The sequence below is a fragment of the Eubalaena glacialis genome, chromosome 1, assembly GCF_028564815.1.
Source record: "Eubalaena glacialis isolate mEubGla1 chromosome 1, mEubGla1.1.hap2.+ XY, whole genome shotgun sequence".
Classification (NCBI taxonomy): Eukaryota; Metazoa; Chordata; class Mammalia; order Artiodactyla; family Balaenidae; genus Eubalaena; species Eubalaena glacialis.
Window position 1 is genome coordinate 232,913,119 of NC_083716.1, and position 16,995 is coordinate 232,930,113.

Consider the following 16,995-nt stretch of genomic DNA (forward strand, 5'->3'; position numbering starts at 1 on the left):
GGTGTAGAATGAGGTAGGCGGGATCCGGTTCTGCATCTAAACCACAGAACATAGAAAACGACTTGAATAACTGTTCTCTCAGTTCTCCCAAAGATGGTACTTAAATAGTGCCATCCTAGGTTCAAAGTAGAGAAGTTAATTCATTGTCTAGTAGAGCCACATGGAGTGGTGAGGGCAGTGGTAGAGGAAGTCCTGGAGTGCTGTGGGAGTGCACGATAGGGATGTCTTGCTAGGCTGCATAGGATCTAGGAATGCTTTCTGGAAGAAATGAAGTCTGAATGGAAAGTAAGTTTTAACTATATGAAGAATAGGGAATAGAGACTTGATGGAAAGGAGATCCTAGCCTGCTCTAAATCCTGAAAGTTGTTTATTAGCTGGAGTGGAGGCTGTGAGGAGAAAAGTAGTGGCTGGATATAAGTCCTTGTCAGCCTTATTGTGAGCTCCTTCTCACTGGGTACTGGCAAAGGCCAGTTGTAGACTCGAAGACCCAGATCTTGCTGCGTGAATGTCAAGATGAGCTGGATACTTTTGCAATTCTTGGTACATGGTTATTTCTTTTCCTGGAACCACTGGTGGAATGAGGTTTGTTATACACTATGATGGAGTATCCTCAGCCTGTAAACATCATAGGCTCAGATACTTTGGGATAAGAGCTTGTTGTCTTTTGACAGTAAAGAGGTTGAGCCTTGGCAGCCTGGGAATATTGCTTTGGGGCCTTCTGTCTGTCCTCTTCAGTACATTCTTAGTGTTGGGTGTGATATTCCTTTTGGGGTACTCTGGATCTTTGCAACTCAGAGTGTGGTCTGTGTACCAGCAACATTACAGAATCTCGGGCTCTACCCCAGGACCCACTGAATGAGAATCTGCATTTTAACAAGATTCCCAAGTGATTTGTATGAACATTTAATTTTGAGAAGCACTGATGTGGATGATTAAAGAATTAACTCTTCTGTTCTTTTAAAATAAAAGTTACATTGGCACTATAGAGAAAGGAGGAAGATACATATGACACTATTACAGGTAGTCTTGGAGGAGAGTCATGAGTGCAGTGTCACTTGTTGGGGCTTCAGAGGTTTGAAGTAATGATTTTCTTGTTTTAGCAGAATTAGACTCTGCACTTCCCCTTACCCCCTGCTGCTTCCCCAATTAGCTCTAGCAAATGGAGGATGGAGAGATTATTCTTATAGTTGTAGTTAGAAAAAGTCTACTAATTAGTTTATTGAAAAAATATTTCGGGGCTTCCCTGGTGGCGCAGTGGTTAAGAATCTGCCTGCCAATGCAGGGGACATGGGTTTGATCCCTGGTCTGGGAAGATCCCACATGCCGCGGAGCAACTAAGCCTGTGTGCCACAACTACTGAGCCTGCTCTCTAGAGCCCACGAGCCACAACTACTGAGCCCATGTGCCACAACTACTGAAGCCCGTGTGCCTAGAGCCCGTGCTCCGCAACAAGAGAAACCACCGCCTGAGAAGCCCACACACCGAAACAAAGAGTAGCCCCCTCTCGCTGCAACTAGAGAAAGCCCACGCGCAGCAACGAAGACCCAACGCAACCAAAAAAAAAAAAAGATTTCAATCTATATCTTGAGTTGTTTTTATGCCAGTAAGTTTTCTGTAACCCTCTTTCTCCCACATTTTTAGGAAATCATTTTTTATATTAAGTTCAAACAATCATGTCATTCCTTGTTAGCCTCCAGTTTCATTCTTTTTTTTTCCTGAAGAATTACCTCTTACACTGTGTTTAATACATGCTTTTATGATGCAGGCTTTCTTTTTTTTCCTAAATCACTAATTGAGACCTGATTTTAGGTGTTTGCAGCATGTTATAAAAGTCTTTTTGAAAAGTAAGCTTACAGAATATTGAAAAAACATTTTAATGTACAGAATTTTGTATCTTGAAACACTCCAAAGTATGAAACAGCTTTTAATAACTTAAGCATTATTATTATTCTTTCTGCCCTATGCCATTGTCATATCACATGCTATTGCATCAGATGGTATTGAAAAGAAAAAGAATAATATAAGCTTAAAGGGTAAAAACTAGAAGAGGCAAATTTAAACAAAAGCAGTCTGAAACTGTTTAAATGTCTATATTTGAAGTTTATCAAAAGGATATATTATTCTTTAATTAATAAAGCACTCACATTATCAAAATAATTTGTTATTTATAGTTGGAATTATTTTTTTTATTTGGATGTTTTCTTGACTTTGGTAAGATTAATTTTTTTTTTTTAGATAAAATTCACATAACATAAAATTCACATTTTAATCATTTAAAAGGGTACAGATCAGTGGTTTTAGTATATTCACAGTGCTATACAACCATTACCACTCTCTTATTCCAGAACATTCTCATCACCCCAAAAAGAAATCCTGTTCCCATTAAGCAGTCACTCCCCCTAGAACCTGAGAACTACCAGTTTTCTATCTATATAGATTTCTCTATTCTGGACATTTCATGTAAATGGAATCATATGGTATTTCTCCTTTTGGTTCTGGGTTCCTTCATTTAGCATGTTTTCAAGGTTCATCCACATTGTAGCATATATCAATATTTCATTCCTTTTTATGGCTGAATAATATACCACGATACAGATATACCAAATTTTGTTTATCTTTTCATCATTTGATGGACATTTGGGTTGTTTCCACTTTTGGCCATTATGAATAATGCTGCTATGAACATTCACAAACAAGTTTTTGTGTGAGCCCATGGTTTCAGTTCTCTTGGGTACAAACCTATCAATAGAATTACTGGGTCATATGGTGAATCCATGTTTAATAGAAATGATTTTTGTAATGTAGATCACTAAAATACAGTGTCCCCAAACTTTTCTGATCCAAAAGGAATTAGTCTGGTGAATATAAACACAATTTTAGCCCTGAAAAGATCTGTTTTTTGATAGTTGGTCTATTGTATGAGCAGTGTATGAACTGTCTTGTTTCTGTTCCTTTTCACATGGAGGTCACTATTTGGGATATTTCAAAATGGCACCCCATCTGTTACCTAGCCTGTAAAATGATGACCCTTTGGTTTATTGTTTTGTGAGTTACTTCTGGAGCATCAAAAGTTCCCTTTTAAAAAATACTGTGGGGCTTCCCTGGTGGCGCAGTGGTTAAGAGTCGGCCTGCCAATGCAGGGGACACGGGTTCCAGCCCTGGTCCGGGAAGATCCCACATGCCACGGAGCAACTAACCCTGTGCACCACAACTACTGAGCCTGCGATCTAGAGCCCGCGTGCCACAACTACTGAAGCCCATGTACCTAGAGCCCATGCTCTGCAACAAGAAAAGCCACCACAATGAGAAGCCCGCGCACCGCAACGAAGAGTAGCCTCCGCTCGCTGCAACTAAAGAAAGCCCGTGTGCAGCAACGAAGACCCAACGCAGCCAAATTAAAAAAAAAAAAAAAAAAAAATTGTGGGCACTTAATAAGAGTTAGATATACCCGGGCTGTTTTGTTGCTGTTGTTGAAGGAGGTTGATTATTATTTTTACTGTTGTCATTGTTGTCGTCGTTGAAATAATATATTATTGAAGTACAGTATAGAAAGTAGATTAGCTTTATTACCTAAGAAAATTATTCAAATGATAGCTATGTTGGTGGGAATGTAAATTGATACAGCCACTATGGAGAACAATATGGAGGTTCCTTAAAAAGCTAAAAATAGAACTACCATACGACCCAGCAATGCCACTACTGGGCATATACCCTGAGAAAACCATAATTCAAAAAGAGTCATGTACCACAATGTTCACTGCAGCTCTATTTACAATAGCCAGGACATGGAACCAACCTAAGTGTCCATCGACAGATGAATGGATAAAGAAGATGTGGCACATATATACAATGGAATATTACTCAGCCATAAAAAGAAACGAAATTGAGTTATTTGTAGTGAGGTGGATGGACCTAGAGTCTGTCATACAGAGTGAAGTAAGTCAGAAAGAGAAAAACAAATACCGTATGCTAACACATGTATATGGAATCTAAAAAAAAAAAAAGTTCTGAAGAACCTAGGGGCAGGAGAGGAATAAAGACGCAGACGTAGAGAATGGACTTGAGGACATGGGGTGGGGGAAGGGTAAGCTGGGACGAAGTGAGAGAGTGACATGGACATATATACACTACCAGACGTAAAATAGATAGCTAATGGGAAGCAGCCGCATAGCACAGGGAGATCCGCTCAGTGCTTTGTGACCACCTAGAGGGGTGGGATAGGGAAGGTGGGAGGGAGATGCAAGAGGGAGGGGATATGGGGATATATGTATATGTGTAGCTGACTTTGTTATAAAGCAGAAACTAACACACCATTGTAAAGCAATTATATTCCAATAAAGATGTTAAAAAACAAAATATCCATGTACTACCAGGTCTTAGCCATCCTTTAGTTAAATAATTAAATCAATAAAAGACTTTGCATTTATTTCTTTAACTTTTACCTTTTTGTTTTGCATCCATCTTTGACCTTATTGATAGTTTGAATATTGGTTTAATCATCTTCTCTATTAGCTGTCTCTCCTTGATGTGTTATTTCTCTTTTTTGGCACTTTGTGTTGGGCATGATTTCAGTTTTCTGGTGGATACAGAAACATAAGGCTGAATCTGTACTCTCAGGTCAGGGGCAGGGGTGTATTTCTCTAAGTGTACAGATCCTTGTTTTGTGCACACTTTTCTTCCACGCTCCTATTTATTTTCCTCTTTCCTTACAGCCAGGTTTTTTGGACCCACTGCCCCTTTGTCTGCAGTTTGGCTTCTGACCCACTAGTCTGCTAATGTTCTTTTCATGGTCATCACTGACCTATGCAGTTTTCATTGGTCACTGTCTTAGTTTTCATTTTCCTTAGGCTTTCTATAGTGATTTAACACCATTGATTTCTATCTTTTTTTTGTGATAATGCCCCATTAGCTCTATAGCCCAGTTGTTTTTTTTTTTTTTTTTTTTTTTTTGGTCTTCTTCTTGGTCTGTTCTTTCGTAGTTAAATTTCTCTTATTCCTCCTCCAGTTGTAGACATTTCCCATTCTCCTGCCCTGAGCTGTCTTTCCTTTATATTCTTTTCCACAGAAGTCTTTATGTACACTCAGAGTTTAAACTGGCACTACTCTGGGTTATTTCCACCATCCATTCCTTACCCAACATTTTTTGATTGGCCACTTTGTGCCTGGCACTAGGCTAGTGCCAAGATGCAAAGGTGAACACATGTTTGACTGCCCTTGATTTACTTGCAGATCAGTCTGAAATCAGGTATGTAAACAGAGCACCCATAGTATTCCTTAAAAGAGATTTGAACACAGATGCCAGAGCTCAGAGGAGAGAAGGGGACAGCTCTGCCTAAGGAAATCGGTTAAAATTTCTTAGAATAGATGACATTTGAATTTCAGTTTAAAAGGAGAGTTTGCCAAAAGAAAATTCTGGCAAGAGGAGAATGTTTTAGGCAAAGGGAACTATACATTTTAAGGAATATAAGCATATATTCCTCCCAAGTCTAACCTGGTGGGGGCAAGCATTGTGTCATATTTATGTTTATATTCATGGCATCCTGGAAAGAGCATGGGCTTTTTGAGTCAGATTGGGGTCCACATTCTAGACCCTTTGCTTATTGATCCTGAGGTTCAGAGGCCTCATTTATAAATATGATTTCTATTTAAGTTTCTTGGTAAGGATTAATGAGCTACAGTCACCTAAAGTAGTGTCTGGCAAGTAGGTGCTTTTAAAATGTGAGTTTCATTTTTTCACTTTCTTTCCCTTGTATCTAGTTGCCCAGTAACTGACATACAGTGGGTGGGGAATAAATACTTGAACAATTTTAGTGTTTCCAAACAATATGAGAAAAATGACTGATACTGTTTCTTTTGATGTAAAATTTTGTGACTAAAAAGCACAGGGTTAATTCACTAAATTTAGTGGTCTTACAAAGCAGAAATTTGTTTTCTTAAGAACTAAATTTAATTGTAGGAGAAAACAGCCCTGGATCAAGTTAGGTTTGCTGGTTGTTTGCACATGGGAGCTGGATGTAATTTATCCCCGCTGAATATCCAAGATGGACTATGTTGATTGTAAATGTTTTCTGTAATGTTTCTTCACTACTGTTTACAGATGGTTTTTTATTTGTTTTCATCTTACTTTCCTTTGGTTTAAAGAATTAAATAAGTGTGGTTGTAGAATAAATTGTTCCAGGGTAGTCTCTTTTCTCCCCAAGGCCCAGATGCTGTAGCTCACCTATTTCTCAGTTAATATTAGCTCAGACTAGAGTCATCTAGCCCTTTGTTACCAATTACATCCTTATTCCTTTGTGTGACATAAAGGCCTACCATGACCTGACCTCTGCCCTCTTGGACAACCTTCAGTGTACCCTTAGACTTTGGGCACCACAGACTGGAGGTCTTTGAATAAGTACTGTGTAGCTGCATGCCTGCATTTTCTTTTCACAGCCATTGTTTCCTTTGCTTGCGATTTTCTGCTTATATCTCTCCCTCTCTCCCGACTCACCTTTTAAGACTGGATTCACAGGTTTTAGCCTCTGGGAACCTTTACTTTATATCTCCACAGTTGTTACCCAAGGTTGCTGTTTTACTGAATTGAAAAATCTTCAGATGTTTTTCATCCCTTACTATAGAGCCTTTATATTATTTTTGTTCACATTCCAATGGTATTTGATGTTTTCTTCTGGGTATTATTTGTGTTGCTTATTATGAATGACTCCCACCATATGATGATGTTAAAAGTGGCAGCTACCATTTATTCAGTCCTATTCTGTGATAAGCACTCTTCTAGTTCCTTTGTAAATACTGTATATTACAGATATAGATTATTTGTAAGGTGGACTAAACTGTAGTATTTATTTTTCATTATTCATGTACTCATTTCTAAACAGGCCAGAGCATATTGATTTAATTCATGAGGGGGCAATGTGTGGCAACAGATGAAAAGTCAGTCCCTAAGTCAGAAAATTCTTGACTTTGGGTTTTTGTTCATACTTCCATCTTCAAGCTATTTCTGTTAAGGTTGAAAAAACTTAGAAGATATATTGGTATCAGCTTTATTATTAAATTATTTAAAAAGTAGTTTAAAGGTGTGTTTTTTTAAACAATAAATTAAGGCAAGGAGGTACTTATATATCTGTTAGTGTCTCCTTTATTCTTAACTTGTTGATGTGATGATTCGTTCAGCAAATATTATTTTGGACGTCTGTGGTGCACCAGATAAAGGAATATATATGTCATAGAATATAACAGACAGTGTGCTGCCCTCATGGAACATACGGAAAGTTTATACCATCTGTTAGGCCTGAATGGATCCAGGGAGGCTTGTTTTCAAAACCTATTTTTGTTTCTTTGTTTAGGAACCCTAAGGAGGTTTAACAACTAATGTCTTAACATTTGGAAACTGCTTTAACAAATGCAAAAGTGAGAGGTGCTTTTTAGCTGTTTCTAATTCGAAAGGAAAATTCTGTTCTTTCAGCAGAAGATAAGTTGTCTCTTTAGCTAAGTTCATTTGGGGAAAGAAAAACCAGTCCTAGTATTATACACTTATAGTATGATTTTTGTCTTAGAATTAATAAGTTAAATGACTTCCCTGAACTCATTCATTTTAGGGTTATTTGGTACCTTTTTTGAGGTACCAAATAACCTTTTGAGGTGTAAACTTGATTAAAGAATGAATCACCTTTCATTTTATTTTCCTTCCTTGCATTTTGCCTTGAAGCTTTCCACTGATAGCTGTCGTTTCTGAGAAGCTGCATTGGGAAAGGGTATTGCTCCCTTCCTCTTTCCTTGTTCTTTAGCCCATCATCTCGAATCCTTAATGTGAATTGAGACACAGAATGTGCACATGTGTCTGTATGCATTGCAGGGGGAATTTTTTAGGGAGTTGGAGGGTACTTGTAAATAGTTGGACCAGGATTAGTGTAGGAGAAAAACCAAGAAAGATAAAATTCATGTATGTATATGGACATATACATATATATGGAAGAATATCTATAATATAGGAACTGCCCAAAGCACTTGCAGTCTTACGTTTTATAAGTTCCATGAACTCTTGACCCGTTATTGAATTATAATTCGTTTATTGTGTTGTATATATTTTGTACCCTAGAATTTCTAGCCACAGTAAAAGCATTTGGCTGATGGTGTTTATTTAAAATTTTTTTAAAAATTTATTTATTTTATTTTTGGCTGCATTGGGTCTTCGTTGCTGCACGCAGGCTTTCTCTAGTTGCGGCGAGTGGGAGCTACTTCGTTGTGGTGCACGGGCTTCTCTTTGTGGTGGCTTCTCTTGTGGAGCATGGGCTCTAGGCGCGCGGGCTTCAGTAGTTGCGGCATGCAGGCTCAGTAGTTGTGGCGCACGGGCTTAGTTGCTCTGCGACATGTGGGATCTTCCCAGACCAGGGCTTGAACCCGTGTCCCCTGCATTGGCAGGTGGATTCTTAACCACTGCGCCACCAGCGAAGCCTGGTGTTTACTTTAAAAAGGCAGAAAATCCACCTTCAAGTCATCTTGGTTTCTGATTCCATCAGGGTAATCCATCCCCATTCTAACTGCCTGCTTAAAAAAAAGTGAATCTTGAGAAGAAGAGAATATCTTCTATTTATAATTTTGCATCTAAAATGTCTTATCATTTAACAGAAAAATTACCCTATATGCCAGGAGACAAGACAAATAATAGAAAACCTAAAAAGGAAAAAAAAAAACCCAAAAGCGACACACCCACAGATAATTCAGATTTTGGTGTTAATTAGAAATTGATTTTAAAATAATGAGTTAAGGGACTTCCCTGGTGGCGCAGTGGTTAAGAATCTGCCTGCCAATGCTGCCAATGCAGAGGACACGGGTTTGAGCCCTGGTCCGGGAAGATCCCACATGCTGTGGAGCAACTAAGCCTGTGCACCACAACTACTGAGCCTGTGCTCTAGAGCCCCTGAACCACAACTACTGAGCCTGTGCACCACAACTGCTGAGCCTGTGTGCCACAACTACTGAAGCCCGCGTGCCTAGAGCACGTGCTCCACAACAGGAGAAGCCACCGCAATGAGAAGCCCATGCACTGCAAAGAAGAGTAGCCCCTGCTTGCCGCAACTAGAGAAAGCCCATGCGCAGCAATGAAGACCCAACACAGCCAAAAAAAAAAAATAAATAAAAGAGTTAATATGCTCAAGGTAATACATGACAAAATGGAGAATTTCACCAGAGAACTGGTATCTACAGAAAGAGAATGGATAGAAATTCTAGAAATGAAAAAAAAATTGATTACTTAACATATGTGTTTAGCTACAAATTAGATACTACAGGAGAGGGGATTAATAGACTGGAAAATAGCTCAGTAAAACATATTTAGACTGAGGTATGGAGAAAATAAAAGGGGAGAAAATACACATATGAGCTTAAAATACATATTAGACACTAAGAAAAACTTACATTTGTATAACTTGATCCAAGGAGGAAAGGAGAGAGGGAATGAGACTCAAACACTATATTAAGGAAAAATGGCCAAGAATTTTCCCAAACTTACAAAAGACGTCAGGCCACAGACTTGAGAGACTTGAAAAAGCCCAAACAGGATTAATACAAAGCAAATCATATGTAGGCATACTGCAATAAAACTTGCAAAAGCCAAAGAGAAAACTCTTGAAAGGAGATAGGAAAGTAAGATACCTTCAAAGGAACAACAGTGGGACTAACCACTAACTTTTCAAATGAAACTGATGAAACCCAGAGGATGATAGAATGGTATCTTTTAAAGTACAGAAAGAAAGTAATTGCCAACCTCGATATCTATACCCAGTGAAAGTATTTTTCGAAAGTATTTTTCAAATGTAAAGGCAAAATTTAGATGTAATAGACAAATTTCTTTGAAATGTCCAACAAAATGTTCAGAAGAAAAAATAGAAAATCTGAATAGCTGTATATCTAGCAAAAAAAATTGAATCTTTAATTCATTTTTTTTAAACAAGGTAAATGCCAGAGTCAAATGGCTTTAACAGTGAACGCTTCCAAATATTAAAGGATGAAAAATAGCATCAGTCTTAAAAAACTCTTCTGGGGAATAGAACAATGTTTTATGAGGCCAAAATATTCTTGATATTAAAAAATGACAAAGACAATACAAGAAAATACAGGAAAATCTCTGTCATTAACAGAGATGGAAATATCCTAAGTAAAACAATAGGAAATTGAATCCATAGATATATAGAAGGTATTATATATTAGGACCAGGTGGGATTTATACCAGGAAGGCAAGGTTGGTTTACTACTCAGAACTCAGTTAATAGGGAAGGTGATGGTCCAAGGGTACAAAGTTTCAGTTATGCAAGATAAATTCTGGAGATTTGCTATATAGCAGGGGTCCCCAACCCCCAGGCCGTGGACCGGTACCAGTCCATGACTTATTAGGAACCGGGCCGCACAGCAGGAGGTGAGCAGCGGTTGAGTGAGCGAAGCTTCATCTGCCGCTCCCCATCGCTCCCCATCACTCACGTTACCGCATGAACCATCCTCCCCATCGCTTGCATTACTGCCTGAACCACCCCCCACTGCAAGTCTGCGGAAAAATTGTCTTCCACGAAACCGGATCCTGGTGCCAAAAAGGTTGGGGATCGCTGCTATACAGCATAGTGCCTATAGCTAACAGTGCTATATTGTATACTTAAAATTTGCTAAGAGGGTTGATCTTAAGTATTTTTACAATAAAAATAAAATTAAAGTGGGTGGAAAAAAACTTGGGAGGAGATAGATACATCTGTGATCTTCATGATGGTGGTTGTCGTTTCTTTGGATGTATACTTATCCCCAAACTTATTGACTTACATATGTTAAATATGTCCAGCTTTCTGCATGTCATTCATATCTCAATAAAGTGGTTAAAAATGGACAAAAACTCAATTAATAAAATTAACCACATTAATAGAAGAAAAGGAAAAATCATATGATTTACCTCAGTTTTTGCAGAAAAGTACTTGGTAAAATTCAGTACCCTTTTTTTTTTTTTTTTTTTGGGCCATGCCATGCAGCTCATGGGATGTCAGTTCCCCAACCAGGGATTGAACCCAGACCACCTCAGCAGTGAAAGCCTGGAATCTTAACCATTAGGCCACCAGGGAACTCCCAATACTCATTTTTAAAAAAATTTTATTTTATTTATTTATTTTTGGCTGTGCTGCACGTGGCCTTTCTCTAGTTGTGGTGAGCAGGGGCTACCTCTCCGTTGCGGTGCGCGGGCTTCTCATCACGGTGGCTTCTCTTGCTGCGGAACACGGGCTCTAGGCATGCGGGCTTCAGTAGTTGTGGCTCGCGGCTCTAGAGTGCAGGCTCGGTAGTTGTGGCGCATGGGCTTAGTTGCTCTGCGGCATGTGGAATCTTCCCGGACCAGGGCTCGAACCCCTGTCCCCTGCATTGGCAGGCGAATTGTTAACCACTGCGCCACCAGGGAAGCCCTCAATACTCATTTTTGATAAAAGTTCTTAGCAAACTAGTAATAGAAGAAACCCCTTTAATCTGCTAAAGACTTTTAACCAAAAAAACCTACAAAACATCATAATTAATGGTGAAACACTGAAAACTTTCCTTCTGATAGTCTAGGGTATAAAACAAAGATGCTCGTTATCACCACTTCTGTTCCACATTGTACTAGAAGTCATAGTCAATGCAGTAAAGCAAAGGAAACAGAGGGTTGGGAAAGGAAGCCAGTAGTCATTATTTTTAGACTGCTTGATTTTATACATGAAAAGTCCAAAAGAATTAAGGCTGCTGCATACAAAGTCAACCTACAAAAATTATTTGTATTCCTGTATATCTGTAACAAACCAATAATCATTAAAAAAATGATACCCTTTACATTAGCATATAAAAAGGAGTACCTTAGGATAAATATAATGAAAGATTTCATTATATTCATAAGTATAATGTAAGACCTCAACATTAAAAATTACATGATGTTATCAAGAGACGTTAAAGATGCCCCAGCTAAATGATCTTGGACTGTAAGATTCAATATGGTAAAAATGTTAATTCTTTCCAAAATGATCTATAGATTCCACACAATCCCAGCAAGCATTTTTATATGTGTGTGGAAAGTGACCAACTGATTCTAAGTAGTGTAAAGGCCAAAACTAACCAAGATAATTTTGAAGAACAAAGCTGGAGATCTTGCACTACCCAACATCAAGATTTATCATAAAGTGAGCACAATTAAGACAGTATGGTGTTGATACAAGCAGAGACAAATAAGCTGATGAATGGAGTAGAAAGTCCAGAAAAACACTCATTCATATACAGCCACTTGATTTGTGACAGGGGTGACCAGGCAATGAAGTGGGGGAAAAAATCTTTTCAATTTGGATATCCAACATGGAGAAAAGGAATGCTGACCCTTATCTCACACCATACATAAAAATAAATTCTTGATTGGATTACAGATCTGTATTACAAATATATTACAAATATAGAAGGGGAGCAGTAAAGCTTTTAAAAGAAAGCATGGGAGCATATCTTTATAACCTTGGGGGCAGCAAAGACTTCTTAAACAGGAAACAAAAACCACTAACCATAAAGGGGAAAAAACCCTAATAAATTGGAGTACATTAAAGAACTCTGTTCATTAAAAACACCATAAGCAAAGTTAATATTCATCTACACAATGGGAGAAAATATGTGCGACACATCTATCCAATAAGCGACTCATGTCTGGTTTATAAGGAATTCCCACAAATCACTGAGGAAAAAAACAAGCAAATAGAAAAATGGGCAAAAGACTTAAAACCTTCACAAATAAAGGATATCCAAATGGCCAATAAATTTATAAAAAGATGCTCAGCTTCATCAGTTATCAGGAAAGTATAAGACAAAACCGTAATGCAGTACCACTTCATAACCTACCTAAAGTACTAAATTGAAAAGGGCAGGTAATACTAAGCACTGGTGAGGTGTAGAGTAACTGGAACTCTCATACACTGCTAGTAGGAATCTCAGTCAGTATGGCCGCTTTGAACAGCTGCTTGCTATCACCTGCTAAAGCTGCGGGTACCTTATGACCTAGAAGTTCCATTCCTAGGTATATGCTCAACAGAAACGGATACATCTGTGCGCCAAAACATGTTCATGAATCTTCAAAGCAGCGTTATATAAAATAGCCCCAACTAGAAACCACCCAAATCTTCATCAGTAGTAGCATGGTTGCATACATTGTGGTACATGTATACAATAGATTTTTTTTTTTTTTTTTTTTTTGATAGTAACAACATGTTTATTGTATCATCCAGCCGAGAATACAAGATACACAAAACACTTCTTAATTTAGGAGAATATGAAAACATCAGGCAATGCCTAGAGTACTACTACAAACATAGCCTTCACCTACAGTAAAAATCTAGCCATTCAGTCATTTTGGTCATCATCCCAGTCTTTCTTCCCACTTGGAGGCTTGGGCCCACCGGCTGGTTTTGCCATGATGATCTGATCCACTCTAAGTACAGTGACAGCAGCATTAGTAGCCAGTTTGATAGCCCAGTATTTTCCCAGGTAAGTATCTAGAACACCAGCTTCCAACATGTCCTTTACAGCAGGAACTTCAGCCTCGATATCTAATCCAACATTTTTATTTCCTTCTTGATGTACTGCGTAAAGTTTAGAGATTACTTCATTGGCCTTAACTCCAGAGTTTTCCGCCAGTGCCCGGGGAATAGCTTCAAATGCCTCAGCAAACTTCTTAATGGCATACTGTTCAAGTCCAGGACATGTCTCTCCATACGATGTGATCTGTTTGGCTAACTCAATTTCTGTTGCTCCACCTCCGGGCACAAGACGTTTATCCCTTGTGAGAACTTTGAAAGTATTAACACCATCATCTACTGCCCTCTCTATATCATCCATCAGATTGTCTGTAGAGCCTCGAAGCACGATGGTAGAAATGGCACCATCTTCCTTTTCATGCTTAAAAACAACCACCTGCGTATCTCCAACCTCTGAGAGGTAAACACTGTCACAATGTCCCATTTCTTCGAGGACAGGAGGCGTCAATCTAGGAAGAGCTGTAGCACCAACCGTTTTACATAATCTTCTGAGATCCCATTTTGAGTTCAGCCTCACCAACATGATATTGTATTTGTTTGCATAATGAAGAGCCATGTCTGCCACTTTGCCACCTGTTACTACGACATTTGCACCAGTACCAGCAATAGCTCTGACTTGCGTATCCATGAGATTTTCTTCTCCCTTACTAAAATTCATCAATTCTTCAGCAGTCTTTATCAATACCGTTCCCTTAGTTTCTGTTATCATTCCATCAAAAGGACAAGAGTACACTGCTATTTTTGCATCTTTGACAGATGTTATATCACCTTCAGTTTCCTTCTTAAACACCATGCCATGCAATACTGAAGAGGAATGGATACCAGAGCCCAGAATCTTACAAACTCTGATGTTATCAACATTGAAGTGGCCAGAGTCAGGAAAAATAGATACACATGCCTGAGCAATAAGTTTGGCCAGAAATGCTTCATTACCATATTGTTTACTCATTATGGAGGTATGAAGTAGAGCTGACACTTCGTCAACATCCCGAAGATTTTTTGCAGAACAACATACCAAGTCAGGAAGAATCTCATGGGCTTTTTTGCAAGCTATTTCATAACCTTCTATGACCTCTGAAACTGACAGGCCAAGTCTCAGAAGCTCTTCAGCTAATTCTAGAAGAGCTCCAGCAAAAACCAGTACAAAGTTTGTGCCATCTCCAACCTCTTGCTCTTGCATGTGAGAGGCCATTACAATCATTTTCGCAGCAGGATGCTGTACTTCTAGCTCTCTTAAAACAGTCGCTGCATCATTTGTCACAAACAACTTCTCCAGGTGGTTGATAATCATTTTGTTCATTCCATTTGGTCCATATGCTGTACGAGTTGTCTGGGCAAGCTCCTTGCAAGCCTGTATGTTCCTGTACACAGCCTCTTCTAACCCTGAAAAATGCTTCGCTCCCTCCTTGAGCATCTGGGCAAAGCCCGGGGCCTTGGGGACGTGGAGAGCCATAGCCACTACGCAGGGAGCAGTTCACGCGCCCGCTCAGAATATTCCGGAGGAAGCGAGGCTACAATAGATTTTTATATAGCTGCAAGAATGGATGAAATACAGCTATGTGGAACAATTAAGTGTGACTCTCACAAACGTTGAGCCATAGAAGCTAAACACAAAAGAATATTTGTGGTATGATTCTTTATTATAAACATGTAAAACTATTTTATGCTTTTGTCAGGATGTTTATCTTGCAAGGGGTAATAACCAAAAAGGGCAAGAGAGTGGTTTCCAGGGTGTTGAGTCTAGTAGGCAGAATCCTAAGATGGCTCTCAAAAGCCCCTTCCTCTGATATACACACCACATGTGGTCCTCTCCCCTTGAGTGTGAGTGGGAACTGTGAATATGATAGGCTATTGTGCCAATGAGTAAGTTTACATTATTTGGCAAAGGTAAAGGGATTTTGCAGATGCTATTGAAGTCCCTAATCGATTGACATTGAGTTAGTCAAAAGGGAAATTATCCATCTGAGCCTGACCTCATCAGGTGAGCCCTTTAGAAGAAGGTCTAAAGGTCAGAGAGACTCTCCTGCTGGCCTTAAAGAAGCAAGCTGCCATGAGTTCTACAGCTGCATGGAAATGAAATTTGTCAACTGTGATTCAAGTTCATAAGAGGACCTTGATCCTTAAGCCATAGATGAGACAGCAACCTCAGGTGACACCTTAAAGGCAGCCCAGTGAGATCCTTAGCACAGGACCTAGGTAAGCCATGCCTCTGGACACCTGACCCACAGAAACTGTGAGATAATAAATGTCTTGTTTTAAGCTGCTAAGTTTGTGATAAGTTTTTAGGCAGCATAGAAAACTAATACACTGGTAATACTCTATTTCTTGTAGTAATTATGTGTGTATGTATTTACCCTGTAAACATTTGTCATATTATAGTTATGATTTGTGTACTTGTTTGTGTATAAGTAAAAATGGATTATATTGAATATTGAATAAAGTGTTTACTTTAAAACAAGGAAAAAATTAATAGCATTCTTCTGCATTACCTTTGACCAGTATACAAATATAATCAAATAATTATGTTGTAATTGTACTGGTCAAGTTGAACACAAGCAGATTTGGTCATAAAATTAACTTAAATATTCCTTTCCATTAGTGAACTCACCTTCTGTCCTTGCTCTCTTATTGACATGTCACTTATATTTTACATGCTTCCCCCAGTGGTTTCACTCTGAGTGTCATAGAGTCTTTTTTTTAAAAAAAATATTTATTTATTTATTTGGCTGCAATGGGTCTTAGTTGCGGCATGCAGGATCTTTGTTGCTGTGTGGGGGATCTTCATTGGGGCATGTGGGATCTTTAGTTGTGGCATGCGGGATCTTTAGTTGCAGCATGTGGGATCTAGTTCCCTGACCAGAGATCGAACCCGGGCCCCCTGCATTGGGAGCGTGGAGTTTTAGCCACTGGACCACCAGGGAAGTCCCTGTCATAGAGTCTTGAAGCTGGAGATGTAATGATTTTCCAGTCTAACTTCCATATTTTACTTTTTCCTATTTTAAAAAAATTGAGGTATAATTGACATATAACATTATATTAGTATAAGGTGTACAACATGATTTGATATTTGTATGTATTGCAAAATGATCACCACAATAAGTCTATGTATAATACCTGTCACCATACATAGTTACAAGAAATTTTTTTTTCTTGTGATGAGGAATTTTAAGATTTACTGTCTTAGCAGTTTTCAAATATGCAATATGGTATTATTAAATACAGTCACCATGCTGCATACTACATCCCCAGGAGTTACTTATTTTATAAGTGGAAATTTGTACCTTTTGACCCCCTTCACCCGTTTGGCTCACCTCTGGCGATCACCAATCTGTTCTCTGTGTCTATGAGCTTAGTTTTTATTTGTTTTAAAAATTCCACATATAAGTGAGATCATAAGGTATTTGTTTTGCTCTGTCTGACTTATTTCACTTAG

The 16,995-nt window shown here is 38.7% G+C and overlaps 2 protein-coding genes across 9 annotated transcripts in view; one reads left to right on the forward strand and one right to left on the reverse strand.

The window, feature by feature from the left end:
• DIS3L2 (DIS3 like 3'-5' exoribonuclease 2) overlaps positions 1–16,995 on the forward strand; it is a 378,405-nt gene that overhangs the window by 89,460 nt on the left and 271,950 nt on the right. The window lies entirely within an intron of this gene.
• On the reverse strand, positions 13,233–15,067 carry LOC133101188 (T-complex protein 1 subunit theta). Its single transcript, XM_061205866.1, has one exon. It carries the CDS (start codon positions 15,013–15,015, stop codon positions 13,369–13,371), a length of 1,647 nt encoding a protein of 548 aa, XP_061061849.1. The 5' UTR covers positions 15,016–15,067; the 3' UTR covers positions 13,233–13,368.

What these genes read in the sequence shown, in the direction of transcription:
- LOC133101188 (XM_061205866.1), bottom strand. Translation starts at nt 15,015, where the DNA reads ATGGCTCTCCACGTCCCCAAGGCCCCGGGCTTTGCCCAGATGCTCAAG.